Source organism: Gastrolobium bilobum, unplaced genomic scaffold (genome assembly GCF_033153095.1).
Source record: "Gastrolobium bilobum isolate Gb01-03AN ecotype WA unplaced genomic scaffold, APGP_CSIRO_Gbil_v1 utg4726, whole genome shotgun sequence".
Lineage (NCBI taxonomy): Eukaryota > Viridiplantae > Streptophyta > Magnoliopsida > Fabales > Fabaceae > Gastrolobium > Gastrolobium bilobum.
The window spans coordinates 9874-34584 of NW_026898983.1; the positions used below are offsets into that span (position 1 = coordinate 9874).

The 24711-nt window shown below is 41.2% G+C and overlaps 1 protein-coding gene across 1 annotated transcript; it reads right to left on the reverse strand.

The window, feature by feature from the left end:
* Positions 1-22905: 22905 nt before the first annotated feature.
* Positions 22906-23912, reverse strand: LOC133286070 (uncharacterized). Its single transcript, XM_061483415.1, has 2 exons — positions 23674-23912; positions 22906-23557 (listed from the first exon to the last, which is right to left on the reverse strand). Exons 1-2 carry the CDS (start codon positions 23910-23912, stop codon positions 22906-22908), a joined length of 891 nt encoding a protein of 296 aa, XP_061339399.1.
* Positions 23913-24711: the final 799 nt, after the last annotated feature.

Below are 24711 nucleotides of genomic sequence, written 5' to 3' on the forward strand. Positions count from 1 at the left end.
CTTGGCCAGTACTCGTCCACAGACAACGAGCCCTAAACCAATCTGTCAAACTCTCCCTGCTGCCTCTCCTGAGCGTCATATGGAAAGTACTGACCCAAGAAGAAATCCTCGAACATAGGCCAAGTCATCACATGACCCTGCATCTCGTAGACATGAGAAAGATTTGTCCACCACTCATGGGCATCGCCCTCCAGCATATAAGTAGCGAACATCAACTTCTGCGGATCTGTGCACTGCATGACCCGAAAAATCTTGTCCAACGCTGAAGCCAACGTGCAGCAGCAACAGGATCAAAGGATACATCAAAGGCAGGTGGCTTATGCTTACGGAAAGCATTCAACCGTCGATCGATCTCATCACGATCCTCAACAAAAACAGGGAAGGTCTGCATGGCCCCCGTAAGATGACTGTCATCTCCCATCTGACTCTGAGAGTCATCCTGCAGACTGGGAGGAGGTGGTGGTGGTGGCGGTGGAGGTGGTGGCGGTGGAGCATGACCAACATCAGGGCCATTCCTCATCTCCTCCAACATGACTCTAAACATCGTCATGTTCGCCAGACAGTTGGCCTCCAACACGTCCTCCGTGGCCTTCCTGTTCGCCTCTCTGACAGCGTCCATCATGGCCTGGTTTGCCATTCTCATGGCCTCCTGGTCGGCTAGTCGGGCCGCCTGCATCTCAGCTAATGCAGCCAGGACAGGATCGAGCCGATCCTCCGAAGTCTCGCGGTTTCTCCCGGGTCTTACCATGATTCTGCACAAGTTACACAAATTATGAGTTGATCAGGCCCACGCAATGTGGTCACATATGCATTATCATAATAATACTCGACGGAGCAAACACACAAAACAGACACAACCAAACATCCTAATCATTGCAATACATACAGGCTTTTCCCTTGAACCGTTGCTCTGATACCATAAAATGTAACACCCCGTGTATACCCGGAATATTAATATTACATCGTATTAAGCGGTGCTTAATAAAAAAAATGCAGAATATTCTTTTTCTTTTCAATTATGACGTCATTATCAATTACCAACTTGATTACTTAATCAATTTCATAAAATAACGCCTGTATGTAAATTGCAATAAGACATCTACTGAAATACCTCAATATATAGATATAGTGTGTATCTAAATCACGACATTGCATCAAGTAATCCAGACAATATCCTGATACATTATTACAACTCCAAAAGACTCAAGACATAAACAAGACATGACAATACTATGTGTCATGGACAATCCCCATGCTCACCAAATAAACATAGTAACCAACGAATCTCAACATAAAACTCCAATACATAAACTGAAGCTATAAGCATAAAAGCAGCATACAAATCCAGCATCCAATCATTGCAGCATAATATAACAGCAATCTAACTCAGCTCCGGCCTCCTGCCGCCTGAGGTCTCAACATTACCTGACCCTGAAATAAGCATTCCCCAAACGTGAGGTGAGATCTCTAAACTAGAAATCTCAGTAAGACAAGGGGTCCTCAAGGATCTTCCACCCCAAGCTCACTTACATGTGCAATATAAGTTCAAAAGCATTTATATCATTATCAGTTCCAAAAACTATGTAGTGCAACAGATATCTATGGCATGTGTGTAATCACTATCTACTGGCCAGAGAAATGTAGGAATACGTCTATTCCCTACATGTTACAAGGAACACCGCTTGCACCTCACCCACAACCTCACCCTCTTGTATGTTCTACATACTCAGGCTTACCGTATAGGTGGAACACCTCCATGCATATCAACAAGGCACTAACATATAATAGCTCAACAGCATTTCCAAAGCATCAAAAGCATGTACCACAGCATGCATATACCATATCCCCATGGGACATGGTGGAACCACGACATGGCTAAACCGAGGACACGAAAGCTTACCTCTAAGCTAGCTATCCAATGCCACAAGCTCAAAGTCCAATCACTGCAGATCACAATCTGATATGAACCAAACATAAATCAATAACATGTACCACATGCATACAAATTAAAGACAACGCCTTTTCATTACGTTTTCAAGTCTTAAAGCTTCTAACAAAGCCACAAGCCCTAAATCCCATGATTCTGGCTTAATCCATTAAATACAGAAGTTCAACTTCATCAAACTAGGATCCACAAACCCCCAATAGCCTACTGTACACACAACACAGCTGCTGTTCTGCGAAATCCCAGAATATCCGGATATCTCACTGTCCATATCCGGATATGCAATATCCGGATATACAGATTCACATATCCGGATATCCCAAAACCACGTATCCGGATATCCAATATCCGGATATCAGTTCGACAAATATCCGGATATCTCACAACAGAATGCAGTTTCTGCATTTTCGTGAAGATATACCTTAAAGGTTCCGTTTTTACCGATTTTAAACACCTAATCATGCATTTCTAGATGTGTTAAGCCTCACCCAACAACAAGTTATCATCTTTTAACCTTAACATGCATCAAGCTACCATTTTTAAGCCTTAAAACTCAAGTTAAAGGTTGATATACATACCAAAGCTCAAAAACAGCAAAGGGAGATGCTCTTGGAGCTCACAATCAGACTCAAGCTACTGTCACAAGAGGATGCACGAAAATGAACACAAGATGACTCTTTTACTCAACAAGAAGACACCTTGAAGCATCAAAATGCCAACAAAAGGTCACACCCCTCAAGAACAGCAAACACAGCTCTTCAAACTCCCTCACACAGGTTCTCTAACTCAGAAACACCACCCCAATGTAGTCCCAAGGCCAACCCTCACCCTCACCAAGTGTTTAAATGGAAGAACAAGCATCAAAGGTGAATGCTTGCTCAAGAAATGGTGAAGAAGGCAAGGAAAGAGTGTTTTCTGGTCAGCCTCCAAGTTACTCACGTAGAGAAATCTGATCCTAGGGTTTTGTGCCCATAATGGGAGTATTTATAGCCCAAACACACTTAAACACACAGTATTAACTTTAATTGCTACGCTTAGCATTTTAATCCCAAACTTTGGATTCTGAAACTACATAATTTTCTAAGAATTATCATATTTTTCTTATATTTTTCTGAGCACCTTTCCGGTACGCGCTTTTCAAAGCCAGTACCGGTTTCTAGCACCAGTTCTCATTATTTGGACTTGAAACTCGTTTTACAAGTCCTACATGTTATTCTAGTAATTATCATGCACTTACATTAATTTTCTGGGATACTTTTTTTGTACACATTTATACCGACTAGCAGAACCGGTATCTGCACTTTTCTTCCGAAAAGCGACTTTCAGCATTCTTAATCACTTATTATGATTATTAAGCCTCATAAATAATTATTAGGGTCAATTATGGAATCATTTCTTATTTTTGCATAATTAATTAATTAAATACCTTAATTAACGGTGCAGGTTCTTACACAAAGGACTGCATGTGGTGGAGTCATAAGGGATGCTGCTGGGAACTGGTTAACTGGTTTTACAAAATTCCTTGGGAGTGGTACTTCTACTTCAGCGGAAATTTGGGGGTTCTTGACAGGTATGGATCTGGCTTGGCATAAGGGATTTTGGAGAGTCTTTGTGGAGGGTGACTCCAAGGTGGCTTTGGAATTTATAAGAAAAGGGTGTGACGTAAGTCATCCTCTTTCTACTTTAATCATCCGAGCTCGTAGCATGCTTCAAAGAGACTGGATTATTCAGCTTAGACATACTTATAGAGAAGGCAATTTTGTTGTTGATTGGCTTGCTACTCATGCACCTCATCAGGATGGACAGCTGATTGTGCTGGATGTCCCTCCAACGGCTTGTTTGGAATTGCTTCGTAATGACTTGAGGGGAGTTAGTCTCCCAAGATTGTGCCCAGTATAAGGCTTTTTTTGATGTTGCTTTAGTTTTCATTGTATTTCCAAAAAATAATAATAATAATATGGATACTAAACCTCAGCCCAAAAACTAATTATAGTATTATAGGCCCAGTAGTCATTCCATCGCTTTGGACATTGCATCATGTGTTTGGGCTTGTTCGCTACATTACCCACCCCTTTTAGATGGGCCTTGTCCTCAAGGACCTGGGCAACTTGTTGCGTATCTGAACTAAGTCTATTCGTTACATGATGCAATGTCCAAAGCGATGGAATGACTGTTGGACCATATAGTATTAATTAGCCCTAATTAGTTTTTAGGATGTGGTTTAGTATCCATACTATTTTCAATTCAGCTTCTACATTACACATTGTTGGACTGTAAATAGTTACTGCATTTTAATATTGAAATATATGAGAAAATTCCAAAACTTCCCTCTCTTTTGTCTCTCTCTATTTTGCCGCTCCTAATTCATCTTCCAGATTGGGATCGCTACATTGGTGCTTTCATTGAGAGGTAGAATTAGATTGGATAACTTGGATAGTCTCTTGATTGGTGAAAATTCCATATGAAGGCATGTGATTTACTGATGAGGCGGTGGGTAAAGACACTGTAGTGCCCAATGTTTTTGAAGCAGGAGAAGTAGGGACAAAACCTTTATGTTTCCTATGGCATTCAGTTCATGTAACATTTCTAGTTCGCATTCGTCTTCCCATGTCGATGGTTCAGGAGGCAAGTCTGACCATTGAACAAGAACCTGGGTATCTCTGTCCCTCGGTGCCAAATCTTCCAGGATGCCACGACGGTGACTGGAATGTGACAGAGCGGTGTCTCTGTCATGGTTTTTGGGAGACTATGAAGGACATACTGCCACTCTGCACGAAATGGTTTCAGCGATGACACGTGAAAGGCAGGGTGTACCTTGGATCCTTCTGGCAGGTTGAGCTTGTACGCGAACGGGCCTACGCGTGTTAGCACTTCATAAGGACCGTAGAACTTCAAGCTAAGCTTTGCAGAAGACCGCCGGTAAACCGAAATCTTCCGGTAAGGTTGAAGACAGAGCAAAACTAGATCATCAACCTTAAAGTTCATATCTTTTCTTCCTTTATCTACATAATCTTTCATAAACTTTTGAGCTTTCTTCAGATTCTATTTTAATGCTACTTGGATCTGAGTTCGGATATGAAGGTCAGAGTCCACTGCTTCCAAAGAGCTAGTTCCCAAGGAGTACTGTAAGAAATAAGGTGGAGGACGTCCATAAGTGGCTTTAAATGTCGAAAAGCCCAATGATCTATTAAAGGAAGTGTTAGAGTGATACTCGGTGTAGCTCAAATACAAAGCCCATATGGATGGTTGATCATGAGCGAAGGCTCTGAGGCACTATTTTAACACTCTATTTGTGCATTAAGTTAGGGGTGGTAGGCAGACCTATAGTTGAGGGCTGTGCCTTAAAGCTTGAAACAAGTTGTCCAAAATTCGCTTAAAAAGATGGGATCTCTATCGAAAATAATGGGGGGGGGGCATGTAACTTCCCCACTGTAACTTCCCTATTTAGCTGCTGTCCAATTTAGCAAAAATGGCACCCTTAGTCAAACGGTCCACTAAAACCAAGATGACGGTGGAACCCTATTGCGATTTCGGCAAGTATACCGATCGTTTCAAGTAATAAAAGTGATGAGAGAGTATCGTTCCCACGAGGATTAATGCACCGAGTATTATTATAACTAATCCCCTTAATTTGGAAAATTCATTTTGGTTAAGACAATAGATTTTGAAGCAAAATAAAAGTAATTCAATTTAAATGCAATAATTATCAAGAACATCCAAGAATAATAAAAAACGCAAGAGAAGATATGAGTAATTAATGTAAGGAAACTGCAGCTAGGATACAATTCACATTTGCTCCTCCTTTAAAATTCTTAATTAATTATTATAATTAATTAATTCATTAGTTCAGACAATTCATCTTTCTTACATCAATTGGTTAAATCCTAATGTCTTAGTGTGTTTAATCCTTTAACCCAATTAGAAACCTAGTGTCTTAGTGATCCCTCTTGAATCAAGCCTTAAACAGATGAATTTAAAAGTCTGCAATCTATACAAGCATATGTCTAGATCATGTACAAATTGTTATTTTACCTTTGTCAGAGTTAAAACTCCAATATGCCTATTGTGAGCTCTAACCCTCAAAGCCCTATAAAATTGATCAGGTTTAATAAGGATATGGAAAAACTTGTTCAAGGTAAAATAGCACTAATTGAATTAAAATAATTATAAAAACAATTTTGAAAATATAAAACATTCACATTGGATCCGTGATCCTAACTACCAGGAGAAATTGGCCAGACATGAATGACTTAAACAAGATAAACGAAGAACAAGAATTCATTAAAAAGAAGAAGGGGGAGAAGAGAAAAAGTCTTCAATCTTCAATCTCCAATTCTCTGAGTGTTGATCTCCAGCATAAATCTCCAAGACTCTCTCTCAATTTCTTGATTTCTTGAAAACTCTTAAGCCGAAGATGCCTTCTAAGGGTTTTTACCCCCTTTTTATAGAAAAGATTCATATCTTTCCATATCTTCCTGAAATATTTGATTTAGTATCCTTATTTGATTAAAAATCCAATCAGTGCTATCTTTCACGTGGTATCCGCGCCACTCCCGTGCGCTTCGCGCGGATGGGCAGTGGAGTTAGGCTGTTTTTCATCATTCTTGGCGCGATCCGCGCCATTCCGGCGCCAATCGCGCGGATGGACAGAGGAACTTGCTCTTTTTCATTCTTCTTGGCGCGATTCGCGCGAGCATGCAGTTGCAATGTGAAATCTTTTTTTTTTATGGAGTTTTCTCCTGCAAAATACGTAAACTCAATGAGAGTCTGAGAATGAATTATTAGTAATTCCAATAAATAACAACCTTTATCACTTAATTAACATCAAATCCTTGATCTTATTAGCTTAGGAAACTCTATATGTTGGAGGCATATCAAACAATTCTCAGATTTAGACATTGTTGTCCTCTGCAATAAACAAGATTAAACACTAGGCAATAAGGATTAAATCAGTGAGAAGAATTCATGTGACTGAGGCACAACTTTGCATTGAAGAATTTCAGAGTTATGATGCTAAGCATGCATGATTTCAGTGTTGAGAATTTTTACGAATCAGTTTCAACGGGAATTTAGAGCCTAGCTTAATCATTCCTCACTAAGATATGCAATTTACTCGTTACTCCTGTGTTTTGGGTTTAAATTCTCAATCCATCAGTTCAATAGTACTACCATAAGCTTGATCCTATTCTCGAGTTCCTAAAAATGAGGAACATAAATGACATGCATGATTGATCAAAAGGTCTTTGCAGGGTTGTAACTTGGCCTTGGTTGGGGTAGGAATATCTGGGATGTAGTTAAGTCATTGTTGAGATTGAAACGCAATTACTACTTCAAGTTTGTTCATAACTCAGACAATATTTTCAGTTTTTCTTTTTCTTTTCAGTTCCCTATTTTCCTTTCCTTTTTCACCACTTTCATTGCTGTACAAATTTTAATCATTTTCTTTCTTTCCTTTGAACCAAAGTTTTCCCTTTACAACCACTTAACTTCTATGAAACTTTTCCTTGAATTTTACAATCAGTGCTCCAATCTCATTCAATGGTGAGTTAATAGGGACATAGGCTAAGTACTTTATGGGGGATTTCATCAAGAAAAATCAAGCTAAGGCTCAACGGGGCTAGAAATGGAAACTTTCCAGGTTGGCTATTTGGCCAAGTGGTTAACAAGAATAAAATTGCCTTTATCATTTCAGTTCATGCATGTATCATAGAGAAACATATCAAGTTCTAGAATACTTATCATAATGATGTCTCTCTGAAAAGAATATTCATTGTATAGGCTCAAACCTCACAGGCTAAGTAATCAAGCTAGAGTTTAAATTCTCAGTTTACATCAAGTGTCATTTAACAACTTTCAACAAGGAAATCAACCAAACGAGCAATCATAACTCATGTAATTTCAATGCAATATTCAGACCATTTATTCATTGTGACTGCTCACACAATATCTCATATGCTCTCTAAGGTTTAATCAACTTATTGAATGAGTAGCTCGTGAATATCTAGGCATGCTTCTCAGAGAATTATTTCTACTAAAAAAATAACAAAAATAATTTGAGACACGAGGTTAAGATGTCTCCCCAGATTCAGAAATTTTTTCTGTTAGATGTCTTTTCTGTGTGGTTCCTCTATATCGCATGTGGTACGCCCAATTCCCAAATTTATAAAATTAGTGTCCCCAACAATAAGGCTAAACTAGTCGAAGAATAAAAACTTCTGCACAATAGGAACACACTCACACTTGTTAAGCATCAATTCAAAATAAAACTAACCAAGTAATTAAAAACATGATAACATCCAAACTGTCTCAAACTAAAAGCAGACTGTAAAGCGTCTAAATGTAAAATAAAAATAAAAGAGAATGGAAGATAAATGGTGGTGCCATGTGATCAGTCATCAAGCCACACATCATCCATAGTGTCTCCTCCAGCAGCCTGTGGTGTCTCTGTTAGTATATGGATGTTCTAGAGACAATCTTTTGATTAGATTAGGACATATGTGGACCTTTTTATATTGTCGCAAATAAATAATAAGCACTCTTTATCCTGTTTCATATTTTGTCTCAATATTATTGTTAATATATTAATGAGTAACTGGATAAACTCCTTAGAATAAAATAGGTATCTCTTGAGTATCTGTGATGAGATCACGATCATGAGGATTTAAGGATACCAGATGTTTATTCCTAATTTTATGTTCTTAGTCTAGAGACACTGAGAATGGGGATAAGTAATCTCGGCTAAGACTAGCACGACTTATCTACTTGTATTCGGATACAAGGTAAAGACCTCATGAGCTACAGATATGGAGATGTCTTAGCTAAAGTCGTGGGTGGACCTATAAGGGTATAGCTTGCACTGAACAGACCCACAAAGAGACTCTATGAGGAAATCTTACAAATGTATCATTAGAGCAGTCTCTTAATATTTGGGTATGTCTTTCCTTAGACCATAAGTTGTCACCTAGACTGTATTCTAGAAGGCATGTTTTGATTGTATACATCATCTGCCTGAAACATGAAGACTCATAGGTATACTTTTGGGCATGTCCTGAAAGAGCATAGGCCTAGGGTGATAAGCTGAAGGAATTCGTCAAATCTCTGTAAGGGATTAGGTTATCTGTAAACCGGAGAAATCGGGATGACATTTACAGGACTCGAGAATCTATGCATAGTAAAAAAGATCATGAGATGATATGCCTTTAGAGTCAGTAAATTGAAGATTCCCTATTTCGAATTAAAGCTTACCCTAAACCGCAAGGGTTGATACGTATCCTCACCCTAGGTTTATTGGGAAGGTAACAGAGATGAAAGGAAATACATACAGTAACCAAATATATGTAATAGGATGATTATAAGAACCCACACCGTTAATTAAGGTATTTAATTAATTAATTAAGCAAAATTAGGAAATGATTCCATAATTGACCCTAATAATTATTAAGAGGCTTTAATAATTATAGTAAGTGATTAAGAATGCTGAAAGTCGCTTTTCGGAAGAAAAGTGCAGATACCGGTTCTGCTAGTCAGTATAAATGCGTACCGAAAAAGTATCCCGGAAAATTAAAGTAAGTGCATGATAATTACTGGAGTAATATGTAGGACTTGTAAAACGAGTTTCAAGTCCAAATAATGAGAACTAGTGCTAGAAACCGGTACTGGCTTTGAAAAGCGCGTACCGGAAAGGTGCTCAGAAAAATATAATAAAAATATGATAAATCTTAGAAAATTATGTAGTTTCATAATCCAAAGTTTGGGATTAAAATGCTAAGCGTAGCAATTAAAGTTAATACTGTGCGCTTAAGTGAGTTTTGGCTTTAAATACTCTTATGTGGGCACAAAACCCTAGACCTCCTATTTTTCCTACGTGACTTTGGGCGGCTGAGGCTCTCTTGTTACTGTTCCATTGCTGTCTTCTTCCTCTTGGAGAGCCTTGTGGCCTTTTCTTCCTCATTTTTCTTGATTCTTCATCCTTGAGCTTGTATACACTTGAGAGTTATCCTTGTGAGGATGGGAGGGTGCTTTTCTGAGTCTTAGCCACTGTTTGAGTCAGTCTTGAGGGCTGAGTTTGGAGGTTGAGTAGTGGAAGCCTTGGTCTTGCCATTTGTGAACTCCAAGCATCTATCTTTGTGGAGAAAGGAGCCATCTTGTTGTGCATTTTCGTGCACCTTCTTAGTCAGAATTGTGAGGAGCCATTGGTGAGCTCCAAGAGCACTTCATCCTCTGTTTTAAGTCTTGGGGTGAGTTGCCTTACCTTTGGTCATGTGTTTTGATGATTAAAAGAGGTGTTTTTGCATGAAAATGAGTTTAACATGCAACCAACTGATAGTTGAACCTAAAATTGATTAAAGATGCATGCTTGGACGTTACATTGGATTAAAAATGGAACCTTTGAAGGATATGTTCACGAAAATGTAGAAACTGCATTCTGTCGTGAAATGTCCGGATATTTGTCGAACAGATATCCGGATATTGGATATCCGGATATGGGGTTTTGGGATATCTAGATATTGGATATCCGAATATGTGAATCTGTATATCCGGATATTGCATATCCGGATATGGACAGTAAGATATCTGGATATTGCATATCCAGATATGGTCCCGAGGAATATCCGGATATTCTGGGATTTCGCAGAACAATAGCTGTGCTGTGTGTACAGTAGGCTATTGGGGGTTTGTGGACCCTAGTTTGATGAAGTTGAACTTCTGTATTTAATGGACTAAGCCAGAATCATGGGATTAGGGCTTGTGGCTTTGTTAGAAGCTTTAGGACATTAAAACGTAATGAAAAGGCGTTGTCTTTAATTTGTATGCATGTGGTACATGTTTATTGATTTATATTTGGTCCATATCAGATTGTGATATGCTGTGATTGGACTTTGAGCTTGTGGCATTGGATAGCTAGCTTAGAGGTAAGCTTTCGTGTCCTAGGTTTAGCCATGTTGTGGTTCCACCATGTCCCATGGGGATATGGTATATGCATGCTGTGTTATATGCTTTTGATGTTTTGGAAATGCTGTTGAGCTATTGTATGTTAGTGCCTTGTTGATATGCATGGAGTTGTTCCACCTATACGGTAAGCCTGAGTATGTAGAACATACAAGAGGGTGAGGCTGTGGGTGAGGTGCAAGCGGTGTTCCTTGTACTACATGTAGGGAATAGACGTATTCCTACATTTCTCTGGCCAGTAGATAGTGATTACACACATGCCATAAATATCTGTTGAACTACATAGTTTTGGAACTGATAATGATATAAATGCTTTTTTAACTTATATTGCACATGTAAGTGAGCTTGGGGTGGAAGATCCTTGAGGACCCCTTGTCTTACTGAGATTTCTAGTTTAGAGATCTCACCCCACGTTTGGGGAATGCTTATTTTAGGGTCAGGTAATGTTGAGACCTCAGGCGGCAGGAGGCCGGAGCTGAGTTAGATTGCTGTTATGTTATACTGCCATGATTGGATGCTAGATTTGCATGCTGCTTATATGCTTATAGCTTCAGTTATGTTTTTGGAGTTTTATGTTGAGACTTGTGGTTTACTATGTTTATTTGGTGAGCATGGGGATTGTCCATGACACATAGTATTGTTATGTCTTGATTATGTCTTGAGTCTTTTGGAGTTGTAATAATGTATCAGGATATTGTCCGGATTACTTGATGTAATGCCGTGATTTAGATACACACTTTATTTATATATTGAGGTATTTCAGTAGATGTCTTATTGCAATTTACATACAGGCGTTATTTTATGAAATTGATTAAGTAATCAAGTTGGTAAGTGATAATGACGTCATAATTGAAAAGAAAAAGAATATTCCGTATTTTTAATTAAGCACCGCTTAATATGATGTAATGTTAATATTTCGGGTATACACGGGGTGTTACATTTTATGGTATCAGAGCAACGGTTCAAGGGAAAAGCCTGTATGTATTGCAATGATTAGGATGTTTGGTTGTGTCTGTTTTGTGTGTTTGCTCCATCAAGTATTATTATGATAATGCATATGTGACCACATTGTGTGGGCCTTATCAACTCATAATTTGTGTAACTTGTGCAGAGTCATGGTAAGACCCGGGAGAAACCGCGAGACTTCGGAGGATCGGCCCGATCCTGTCCTGGCTGCATTGGCTGAGATGCAGGCGGCCTGACAAGCCGACCAGGAGGGCATGAGAGTGGCAAACCAGGCCATGCTGGACGCCATCAGAGAGGCGAACAGGAAGGCCACTGAGGACGTGTTGGAGGCCAACCGTCTGGCGAACATAACAATGTTTAGAGTCATGTTGGAGGAGATGAGGAATGGCCCTGATGTTGGTCATGCTCCACCACCACCACCGCCACCGCCACCACCACCACCTCCACCCAGTCTGCAGGATGACTCTCAGAGTCAGATGGGAGATGGCAGTCACCTTACGGGGGCCATGCAGACCGTCCCTGTTTTTGTTGAGGATCGAGATGAGATCGATCGCCGGCTGAATGCTTTCTGTAAGCATAAGCCACTTGCCTTTGATGGATCCTTTGATCCTGTTGCTGCGGTGCGTTGGCTACAGGCGTTGGACAAGATATTTCGGGTCATGCAGTGCACAGATCCGCAAAAGTTGATGTTCGCTACTTACATGCTGGAGGGCGATGCCCATGAGTGGTGGACAAACCTTTCTCATGTCTACGAGATGCAGGGTCATGTAATGACTTGGCCTATGTTCGAGGATTTCTTCTTGGGTCAGTACTTTCCATATGACGCTTAGGAGAGGCAGCAGAGAGAGTTTGACAGATTGGTTCAGGGCTCGTTGTCTGTGGACGAGTACCTGGCCAAGTTCAACCAGTTGGTGAAGTTTGCACACTTCAGGATGGCGAGGCCTACTCCTACATTTCTGGCTGCTAAGTTCCGCAGGGGACTTAGTGAGGACATTGTTGGTTACCTAGCTGGTTCTGCTTCTAGAGATTTTGGGACACTGGTTCAACAGTGTCGTGATATTGAAGATTTCTACAGCTCGAGTAAGGCCAAGAAGGCCAAGGTTGCTGAGGCGACGAAGGTTGCAGCTGGTAGTTCCACTTCTTGGTGAGACAGGAAGTTTGGGAACAAGGGCAAGGGTAAACAGTTGGCAGCTTGGCAGGCGCCGAGTTAGTTCAAGAGGACTTCTGCTCAGGGGAGTGCAGCGAGACCTCCTGCTCCGAGGTGTTCGAGATGCGGGAAGACTCATTTTGGGCCGTGCTCTACCGATCAATTGATTTGCTTTTAGTGTGGCAAGGAGGGCCACTTCTCCAGAGACTATCCGTCGGCGACGGTGAGGGCTACTGCAGTGCAGGCAGTGCCACTTCAGATGGTTCCCCTTCCACCTACTTCGGTACCGGCAGTGCCACCATCTTCTGGGAGAGTTTATACTCTGGATCGTCAGTAGTCGGATCGAGCTCCGAACCTTGTCAGAGGTACTGTTACGATTGGTTCATCAGCTGTTGATGTGTTGTTTGACTCTGGGGCTACGCATTCTTTTGTTGCTACCCCGATTGCTGTGGGGCTTGAGTTGCCCAGTGATGTGCTTTCTCCACCGATGCGGGTTACCATCGCCACCGGAGAAAGGTGTGATGCTACCACTGTTCATCGCGATGTGGCGTTTCAGTGGGATGGCCGTGAGTTCTCGGTGGATCTGATAGGGTTGCCGATGGCCAACTTGGAGGTTATTCTGGGCATGGATTGGCTGTCCAGAAATTGTGTTATGATTGACTGTTGTGCCAAGCGTGTAGTGTTGTCTTCGTGTGATTCCACAGCCAGTTCCTCGCCGAACATTTCGTTGCTGCAGGCTAGGAGAGCCTTGAGAGCAGGGGCATTTGGTTATGTCATGTTGGGAGGTTTGGTGAGTGGTACACAGGAGGACATCACCGGCATTCCTGTGGTGAGGGAGTTCCTCGAGGTGTTTCCTGAGGAGATTCCTGAGTTTCTGCCACAGAGGGAGATAGAGTTCTCCATAGATATGGAGCCTGGTGTGGGGCCAATTTCTTTAGCTCCATACCGGATGTCGCCACCGGAGTTGGCAGAGCTGAAGAAGCATATTGAGGATCTTTCAGCGAAAGATTTTATTAGACCGAGTGTGTCTCCTTGGGGAGCACCGGTTATCTTTGTGAAGAAGAAGGACGGGACAATGCGATTGTGCACCGACTACAAGCAGCTGAACAAGGTGACAATCAAGAACAAGTATCCCCTTCCTCGGATTGATGATCTGTTGGATCAGCTCAGGGGTGCTTGTGTGTATTCCAAGATTGATCTCTGGTCCGAATACCATCGGATTCGTGTGAAGCCGGAGGATTTCCCGAAGACCGCATTTAGCTCGAGATATGGTCATTTTGAGTACTTGGTGATTCCGTCCGGTCTCACCAATGCACCTGCTCTGTTCATGGATTACATGAACCGAATTTTTTAGCCGTACCTGGATCAGTTTGTGATAGTCTTCATTGACGACATTTTGATTTACTCCAAGACGGAGGAGGAGCATGTGGGGCATTTGAGAACTATTCTGCAAGTGCTGAAGGAGAAGAAGCTGTATGTTAAGCCTTCCAAATGTGAGTTGTGGCTCAAGTCTGTGAAGTTTCTTGGGCATGTTATTTCTGCTGAGAGAGTTGCAGTTGATCCGAACAAGATTGAGGCCGTACTGGATTGGGAGAGACCCAAGACAGTTACGGTTTGAGGAGCTTTCTGGGTTTGGCAGGTTACTATCGGAGGTTCATCAAGGGATTCTCCACCATGGTTTTGCCATTGACTCGCCTTACTCAGAAGGAGACTCCATTTGTGTGGACTCACGAGTGTGAGGTCTGTTTTCAGGAGTTGAAAGAGAGACTGACTACTGCTCCTGTGTTGGTCCTTCCTGATCCTGCGCTTGAGATTGAGCTTTACACCGACGCCTCCGGGAAGGGGCTAGGATGTGTGTTGATGCAGTTGGGCAACGTGATTGTCTATGCTTCGAGGCAGTTGAAACCTCATGAGGGGAACTACCCTACTCATGACTTGGAGTTGGCTGCTATTGTGTTTGCTTTCAAGATTTGGAGGCATTATCTTTTTGGTTTAAGGTTTGTGGTGTTCAGTGACCACAAGAGTTTGAAGTACATGTTCGACCAGAATGAGTTGAACATGAGGCAGAGGAGATGGATGGAGTTCCTAAAGGACTACGACTTCGAGCTAAGGTATCATCCTGGCAAGGCCAATGTGGTAGCTGATGCTTTGAGTCAGAAATCCAGTAGTTCATCCAGTTTGTTACTTGGTAACTTTGATGTGGTTGAGAAGTTCTGAAACATGGCAGTGACCGCTCCGTGTGAGAGTGTACTTCTCGAGTTGGAAGCAACTGATGTTGTGAACGAGCTGCTAGAAAAGATTAAAGAGGCACAAGTTTAGAGAGAGTGTCTGGATTATGTGAAGAACCAAGATAGTGTGTCTTGGAATTATGATGGATTGCTTTTGTTTCAGCAGAGGATTGTATTTCTTCAAGGCCCGTTGATGGAAGAGGTTATGGAAGAAGGCCATAAGGGTTAGTTTTCTATCCACCCTGGTGCTACTAAGATGTATCAAGACTTGAAGAAGAACTTCTGGTGGCCGGGCATAAAGAAAGATGTTGCTATCTTTGTGTCCAAGTGTTTGGATTGCCAGAAGGTGAAGATTGAACATCAGAGACCGTCTGGTGAACTTCAACCTCTTGAAGTACCACAGTGGAAGTGGGAAGGTATTTCCATGGACTTCGTGGTGGGATTGCCGAAGACTCAGGCGGGTTGTGACTCTATTTGGGTCATTGTGGACAGACTGACGAAGTCTGCCCATTTTCTTCCAGTGAAGGTGAGCTTCACTACAGAGCAGTTGGCCAAGCTTTATATCCGCGAGATTGTGAGGCTTCACGGGGTGCCCGAGAGTATCATTAGTGATAGGGACCCGAAGTTCACATCTCGGTTCTGGGAGGCGCTGCAGGAGGCTTTTGGTACGCAGTTGAGATTGAGTACCGCCTATCACCCTCAGACTGATGGACAGACTGAGAGGACCATCCAGACCTTGGAGGACATGTTGCGAGCTTGCACGTTGGAGCAGGGCTCGGCATGGGATATGTACCTTCTGTTGGTCGAGTTTTCTTACAACAACAGCTTTCATGCTAGCCTGGGCATGGCACCCTACGAAGCACTGCATGGTAGGAGGTGTTGGACTCCTACTTGTTGGTCTGAGGTTGGGGACAAGGAGCTTTTTGGCTTGGACTTTGTCCAAGATACCACCTTGCAGATCCAGATGATCCGTGAGAAGTTGAAGCAGGCGCAGAATCGTCAGAAGAGCTACTATGATGTCAAGCATCGTCCGCTGGAGTTCAGTGAGGGTGAGCACGTGTTTGTGAGACTTTCACCTGTCACCGGTGTTGGTCGGGCACTCGGAGTGAGGAAGCTGAGCTCGCGATATATTGGGCCATACCAGATCCTTGGTAGAGTAGGACCTGTTGCCTACCAGCTTGCCTTGCCTCCGAACTTGGCTAACATCCATGACGTGTTTCACGTGTCTCAGCTTCGGAAGTACATAGCAGATCCGTCGCACGTGGTGCAACCGGATGATGTGGAGGTTCAGGAGAACCTGAAGACTCCCGTCGGACCACTCAGAATTCTTGATCGTGGCGAGAAGCAGCTGAGGAGCAAGATCATTCCAGTGGTCAAGGTGCAGTGGACCGAAAGAACTCCTGAGGAGTGTACTTGGGAGCGTGAGGACGAGCTTCTCCGGCAGTACCCCGAGTTTCGACCAGGTATGTTTCTGATTTTGAGGTCAAAATCCTAAAAAGGTGGGGTGAATGTAAGAACCCGCACCGTTAATTAAGGTATTTAATTAATTAATTATGAAAAATTAGGAAATGATTCCATAATTGACCCTAATAATTATTAAGAGGCTTTAATAATTATAGTAAGTGATTAAGAATGCTAAAAGTCGCTTTTCGGAAGAAAAGTGCAGATACCGGTTCTGCTAGTCGGTATAAATGCGTACCGAAAAAGTATCCCGGAAAATTAAATTAAGTGCATGATAATTACTGGAGTAATATGTAGAACTTGTAAAACGAGTTTCAAGTCCGAATAATGAGAACTGGTGCTAGAAACCGGTACTGGCTTTGAAAAGCGCCTACCGGAAAGGTGCTCAGAAAAATATAATAAAAATATGATAAATCTGAGAAAATTATGTAGTTTCATAATCCAAAGTTTGGGATTAAAATGCTAAGCGTAGCAATTAAAGTTAATACTGTGCGCTTAAGTGAGTTTTGGCTTTAAATACTCTTATGTGGGCACAAAACCCTAGACCTCATATTTTTCCTACGTGACTTTGGGCGGCTGAGGCTCTCTTGTTACTGTTCCATTGCTGTCTTCTTCCTCTTGGAGAGCCTTGTGGCCTTTTCTTCCTCATTTTTCTTGATTCTTCATCCTTGAGCTTGTATACACTTGAGAGTTATCCTTGTGAGGATGGGAGGGTGCTTTTCTGAGTCTTAGCCACTGTTTGAGTCAGTCTTGAGGGCTGAGTTTGGAGGTTGAGTAGTGGAAGCCTTGGTCTTGCCATTTGTGAACTCCAAGCATCTATCTTTGTGGAGAAATGAGCCATCTTGTTGTGCATTTTCGTGCACCTTCTTAGTCAGAATTGTGAGGAGCCATTGGTGAGCTCCAAGAGCACTTCATCCTCTGTTTTAAGTCTTGGGGTGAGTTGCCTTACCTTTGGTCATGTGTTTTGATGATTAAAAGAGGTGTCTTTGCATGAAAATGAGTTTAACATGCAACCAACTGATAGTTGAACCTAAAATTGATTAAAGATGCATGCTTGGACGTTACATTGGATTAAAAGTGGAACCTTTGAAGGATATCTTCACGAAAATGTAGAAACTGCATTCTGTCGTGAAATGTCCGGATATTTGTCGAACAGATATCCGGATATGGGGTTTTGGGATATCTAGATATTGGATATCCGGATATGTGAATCTGTATATCCGGATATTGCATATCCGGATATGGACAGTGAGATATCTGGATATTGCATATCCGGATATGGTCCCGAGGAATATCCGGATATTCTGGGATTTCGCAGAACAATAGCTGTGTTGTGTGTACAGTAGGCTATTGGGGGTGTGTGGACCCTAGTTTGATGAAGTTGAACTTCTGTATTTAATGGACTAAGCCAGAATCATGGGATTAGGGCTTGTGGCTTTGTTACAAGCTTTAGGACATTAAAACGTAATGAAAAGGAGTTGTCTTTAATTTGTATGCATGTGGTACATGTTTATTGATTTATATTTGGTCCATATCAGATTGTGATATGCTGTGATTGGACTTTGAGCTTGTGGCATTGGATAGCTAGCTTAGAGGTAAGCTTTCGTGCCCTCGGTTTAGCCATGTTGTGGTTCCACCATGTCCCATGAGGATATGGTATATGCATGCTGTGTTACATGCTTTTGATGTTCTGGAAATGCTGTTGAGCTATTGTATGTTAGTGCCTTGTCGATATGCATGGAGGTGTTCCACCTATACGGTAAGCCTGAGTATGTAGAACATACAAGAGGGTGAGACTGTGGGTGAGGTGCAAGCGGTGTTCCTTGTACTACATGTAGGGAATAGACGTATTCCTACATTTCTCTGGCCAGTAGATAGTGATTACACACATGCCATAAATATCTGTTGCACTACATAGTTTTGGAACTGATAATGATATAAATGCTTTTTGAACTTATATTGCACATGTAAGTGAGCTTGGGGTGGAAGATCCTTGAGGACCCCTTGTCTTACTGAGATTTCTAGTTTAGAGATCTCACCCCACGTTTGGGGAATGCTTATTTTAGGGTCAGGTAATGTTGAGACCTCAGGCGGCAGGAGGCCGGAGCTGAGTTAGATTGCTGTTATATTATGCTACCATGATTGGATGCTGGATTTGCATGCTGCTTACATGCTTATAGCTTCAGTTATGTTTTTGGAGTTTTATGTTGAGACTTGTTGTTTACTATGTTTATTTGGTGAGCATGGGGATTGTCCATGACACATAGTATTGTTATGTCTTGATTATGTCTTGAGTCTTTTGGAGTTGTAATAATGTATCAGGATATTGTCCGGATTACTTGATGTAATGCCGTGATTTAGATACACACTTTATTTATATATTAAGGTATTTCAATAGATGTCTTATTGCAATTTACATACAGGCGTTATTTTATGAAATTGATTAAGTAATCAAGTTGGTAAGTGATAATGACGTCATAATTGAAAAGAAAAAGAATATTCCGCATTTTTATTTATGCACCGCTTAATATGATGTAATGTTAATATTCCGGGTATACACGGGGTGTTACAATGATCATGTCATTAACCTAACTAGCTCTGGGGCAACAAAGCATTGCTAGTGCTCTGTGTTGTCATTAAATGAGTTGTGGGCTTGTTGGGCCCAAGCCCATTTATGTCAATGGCTATGTTAAGCCAAATGGGTCACACACTAACACCTTATTGTCTTGATGATATAACATTAAAGGTATTGAGCCTAATAAAGGTTGTTAGCCCAAGAAAAAGTTTGGAAGCCCACCTAAGAAGGAAAGGGCGCATGGTAGTAGTAATGGGCTGGGATGGTCCAAGACATTATTAATTAATTTAATTAGTTAAATTAATTATCGAATATTTAAATTTAGAATTTAAATTTAGAATTTGAATTTTGAATTTAAATGTTTGAATTTGAATTTGAATTGGCTGTGAAAGGTTGTTTCATAACAAAAGGATAAGATGAGATCTTGATGGATCTAATCCCAAGTATCAAGAGAAGATCTTTGGACATCTTCTAGCAAGATTGGGGCGCTGATTTGGTAATCCTTCGATGGTCATATGGTCAACCAAATAAGCTCCAATCAGATTTGGTTTGTTGAGAGAATAAGTGAGTGAGTTGGTTCAATTTGAATTGCAACTACTCAATGTATTTGGACTGTTTTTGGGCTGAATAAAAGCACACCAAATGGCTGGCCATATGATGGTTATTAAGTCAGATTTTTGACTAGGTATAGACTTAGTCTCATGAGAATATGATAGGAGGTTGTTGGCTAGATTTGAATTGGAACAAGTCCACTTATTCTTCCACCATTGGGCGCTACATAGGTTAGAATTTTGGGAGAAAAATCTGATTCAATTCAATCATTCTCTTATCTCCAAAAGTGCATCCTTTTGTTAGGTTCTCTAAGGATTTTTCAAAAATTACCTAGCCTCTTCTCATAGAACTTCATGCGCCACTTTGTGAGTCTTCATGTTGAAAATTCACTCAGCTAAACACCTTGAAACCTAAGCCTCTTTCTCTCCTATTGGACGCCTAGCTAGCCTTCCTTGTGGTGTTCGATTGGTGGCTTTTAAGAAGTGTTCTTGCATCTTGACGTAGGGTGGTGTGGATCAACATTAGAGGGTTTGAACCTTCAAACCTTACACTAATCACTTTGGAGTTTTGAATCATGAACAAAGGTATCATTACATCCTAAAGTACGTATCTTAATTTGCATGTGTGTTTCCGCTCTTGAAAAATTTTATTTTCATCCTCACATGCCTACGGCCTTCAAGGCCATTTTCTTTCAGTCTCTATGTGCTCAACTGCTGACTCAGTAGGGACTGTAGGCTCAATGGGGTCCTCTAGAGCTGGTACTGGTGTGAAGTGTGGTCAATAACAAGAGGTATCAACTCCTCCTGCTCAGCAAAGATTCTCCAGCATGTGTGTCCAATAATCACCCTAGATGCTCAATCTGTCGAGCTGTCCCTGCATGCTGGATGATGGGGGACTCTATGGGAGTCTTGAAAGCTGTTCTGTATGCCCGGAGTGCATCATCAAGCTTCCTTACCCAATCTTTTATGGAGTTTCCCACAGTCTTCTGCAGGGTTCTCTTTAGCTCTCTGTTGGAGATCTCACTTGCCCGCTTGTCTGAGGATAATATGGTGTGGCCACCTTGTGTGTAACTCCATACTTTGAGAGAAGGCTGTCAAACTGCTTGTTGCAAAAGTGGGTTCCTCTGTCACTGATGATAGCTCTTGGAACTCCAAATCTAGTGAAGATGTTCTTCCGCAGGAAATACATAACCACCTTAGCATCGTTTGTAGGTAGAGCCACTGCTTCTACCCACTTAGAAATGCAATCCACAACAACTAGGATGTATTGGTTGGAATATGACATCGGGAATGGTCCCAGGAAGTCAATTCCCCATACATCGAATACCTTTACCTCTAGTATGCAATTCAGAGGCATCTCGCCCTTTCGGAAAATGTTTCCCATCCTCTGGCATCTGTCACACTTTTCTACGAACTCTCACTCATCCTTAAATATAGTGGGCCAATAAAACCGACTTTGTAAGACTTTCTGCGCAATTCTATTTTCGTCAAAGTGTGCTCTATAGTCTGATACATGGCAGTGCCATAAGATCTTTGGAATTTCAAACTCAGCTACACACCTGCGAATAATTCCGTCAGCACATTGGAATATAAAAATGGATTATCCCAGTGGTACCTCCTTGAATCATGAAGGAACTTCTTCTTTTGTTGCCATATGAGGTCCTCTAGAAGTGCTCCAACAGCTTTGTAGTTTGCAAATTTTGCAAATTATGGTCCAATGAGAACTGCCATCACTTGTTCGTCAAGGAAAGACTCCTTGATCTCAATTTCAGGTCCGTCTTGCAGTTCCTGGTCTTGAAACCTTGTCAAGTGGTCAGCCACCTTATTTTCCACTCCTTTCTTGTTTTGAATTTCTAAGTCGAACTCCTGAAATAATAGCATCCAACGCAGCAAGCGTGGCTTTTCATCCTGCTTATTCATTAAATACTTCAAAGCAGCATGATCAGTAAAAACAATAATTTTAGAACCAATCAAATAAGGCCTAAACTTATCTAATGCATAAACTACTGCTAGCATATCTTTCTCCGTTGTGGCATAATTAACTTGTGCCTCATTTAAAACCTTGCTAGCATAGTAAATAACATGCAATAATTTAACCTTACGCTGACCAAGAACGGATCTTATTGCGTATGCACTCGCATCGCACATGAGCTCAAATGGAAGACTCCAATACGGTGCCATCGAAACAGGTGCAGTTATTAGCTTTTCCTTCAAAATATTAAAGGACGTCAAACAAGCTTCATCAAAGACAAAGCAGTGTCTTTCACCAAGAGTTGACTCAAGGGCTTTGCAATCTTGGAAAAGTATTTGATGAATGTTTGATGGAAACCTGCATGTCCTAAGAAACTCTTAATACCATTAACATGAATGGGAGGGGAGGAGTCTTTCAATTAACAACAATTTGGCATTATCAACTTCTATCCCTTTTTCAGAAATTTTATGGCCCAACACTATTCCATCATTCACCATGAAATGACATTTTTCCCAGTTTAAAGCTAAATTTATTTCTTGACAACATTTCAAAACATTAGATAAATTAACTAAACATGAATCAAACAAGAAGCAAATACAGAAAAGTCATCCATGAATACCTCTAAGCATTTTTGAATCATGTCAGAAAAGATGAAAATCATGCACCTTTGAAAAGCAGCTGGTGCATTGCAGAGGCAAAATGACATTCTTCTGTATGCGAAGACTCCAAATGGGCATGTGAATAATGTCTTCTCTTGATCTTCTGGTGCCACCGTAATTTGATTGTATCCAGAGTATTCATCCAAGAAGCAGTAATAAGCATGTCTGGACAATCTCTCTAGCATTTGATTAATGAAAGGAATGGGAAAGTGATCTTTTCGTATGACATCATTTAATCTTCTGTAATCCACTCACATCCTCCATCCAATTATGGTCCTGGTGGGAATCAGCTCATTGCTCTCATTCTTTATCACTGTAAGCCCACCTTTCTTTGGCACTGTTTGAACTGGACTTACCCATGCAATATCTGAGATTGGGTAAATTATGCCTACATCATGGAGCTTCACTACTTCCTTCCTACCCACTTCCTTCATCGTAGGGTTAAGTCATCTCTAAGGCTGCCTCACAGGTTTGATATTGTCTTCCATAAGGATCTTGTGAGTACAAAAGGAGGGATCAATTTCCTTTAAATCAGAGATGAACCACCCTATTGCTGTTTTGTGATCCTTGAGTACTTTCATCAACTTTGTTTCTTCAGAATTAGATAACTCCTTGTTGATGATGACTGGATAAGTTTCTGCATCTCCTAGGAAGACATATTTGAGAGTAGAAGGAAGCTCCTTTAACTCTACCTTTGGTGCTCCCACAGTGATGTCTGACTCCTTTTTCTCTAACTCCTTCACTGGAACTTCAGAACTCTCTTTTGGAGAGTTTTCATCAAAGAACTTCATCTCTTTATCTAGTGTCTGACCATCAGTTTTCTTCTCGAGAAGCAGCTCTTCTAAAATGTCCACCCGAAAGTAGTCGTTATTATCTTTAGCATGCTTCATAACATCAAATACATTACTGGTGACCTTTTCGTCATCCATTCTCAGCTTTAACTTTCCTTTCTCTACGTCAATTATGGCTTGAGCTGTAGCTAGGAAGGGCCTACTCAAGAGAAGAGGCATATATCCTTCTTCTTCCATATCTAGGACTACGAAGTCTACAGGGAAGATGAACTTGTCCACTTTGACAAGAACGTCTTCAATTACTCCATTTGGCCTTCTCAGAGATCTATCAGCAAGTTATAGAGAGACATAGTGGGCTTCAGCTCGGAAATTCTGAGGGACTTCATCATTAATAATGGCATGAGGTTGATGCTTACTCCAAGATCGCACAATGCCAGGCCAACATTAATGTTGCCTATCGCAATCGGGATATTGAAACTCCCTGGATCTTGAAGCTGTGGTGGAAACTTCTTCTGAATAATGGCACTGCACTCCTCGGTGAGAGCCACTGTCTCAAATTCTTGCAATTTATGCTTTCTAGACAAGAGACCTTTCATAAACTTAGCATAGTTAGGAATGTTAACTAAAGCTTCAGCAAAAAGAATATTATTTTGCAACTTTTTAAACATATCAAAAACCTGGTATACTGTTACTTTTGGGCTTGTTGCTTTAGCTTCATGGGATACAAAGGTTTCTCAAAGCGAGAGAAATCTCATTGCTTCTTTGGAGCTTCAGAAGCTTTCTCCTTTGCCTCTCCCTTGTGTTTTTGAGCTGGTTCTTTTTTTTTTTGCAGGTGTTTCCACTTCTTTTTCTTGCTCTAATTCTTTAATTGGCTCATCATCTTTCTTTTTCTGGATCGCCTTTGGCTTTTCTTGGGGTGTAATCACAATTCCACTCCTTGTGGTGATTGCTTTGAAATGCTCTCGAGGATTGATTATGGTGTCACTTGGAAACTGGCCTTGAGTTCTCTCAGCCAAGTCTTGACAACTCGCCGATTCGATTTTCCAAGTTTCTGAGAGATGCATCTTGATTTTTGTGATGAGACCGCGTCTTATTCATGAAGGTGTCAGTTGTCTTTGTCAACTGCAGTAATGCTCTCTCTAGTTCAGATGGTCGAGTTTGTGGAATTGGAGAGGGCTGCAAATATTGATTCGATTTGTAATCAAGGCCTCCTTGATTCTTCCACCTGAGGTTAAAAGTATTCCCCGTAGCATTGTTCTGATTTCTTTGAGGATTTTGCTGAGTCCTCTGATCATACCAGATCTCATTATGTTGGATCAGATCTGCTCCTATGAGTATGTTGTACTCATTAGTCTCATGCTCCCGTTGACAGTATTCATAGAAGATGGACTTTGCTTGAACTAAAGATGGGTGAAGCTTTTCGAACTTGCTATTCAAAATAGCTATCTGTTGTGAGATGAGCTTCTG

Bases quoted from the DNA above. Each gene is read 5' to 3' on its own strand.
- LOC133286070 (XM_061483415.1), bottom strand. From the start codon at position 23,912: ATGTTTAAAAAGTTGCAAAATAATATTCTTTTTGCTGAAGCTTTAGTT. The intron at 23,558-23,673 runs GTGCGATCTTGG...ATCTCTGAGAAG, and splicing joins ATTAATGTTGGCCTGGCATT to GCCAAATGGAGTAATTGAAG.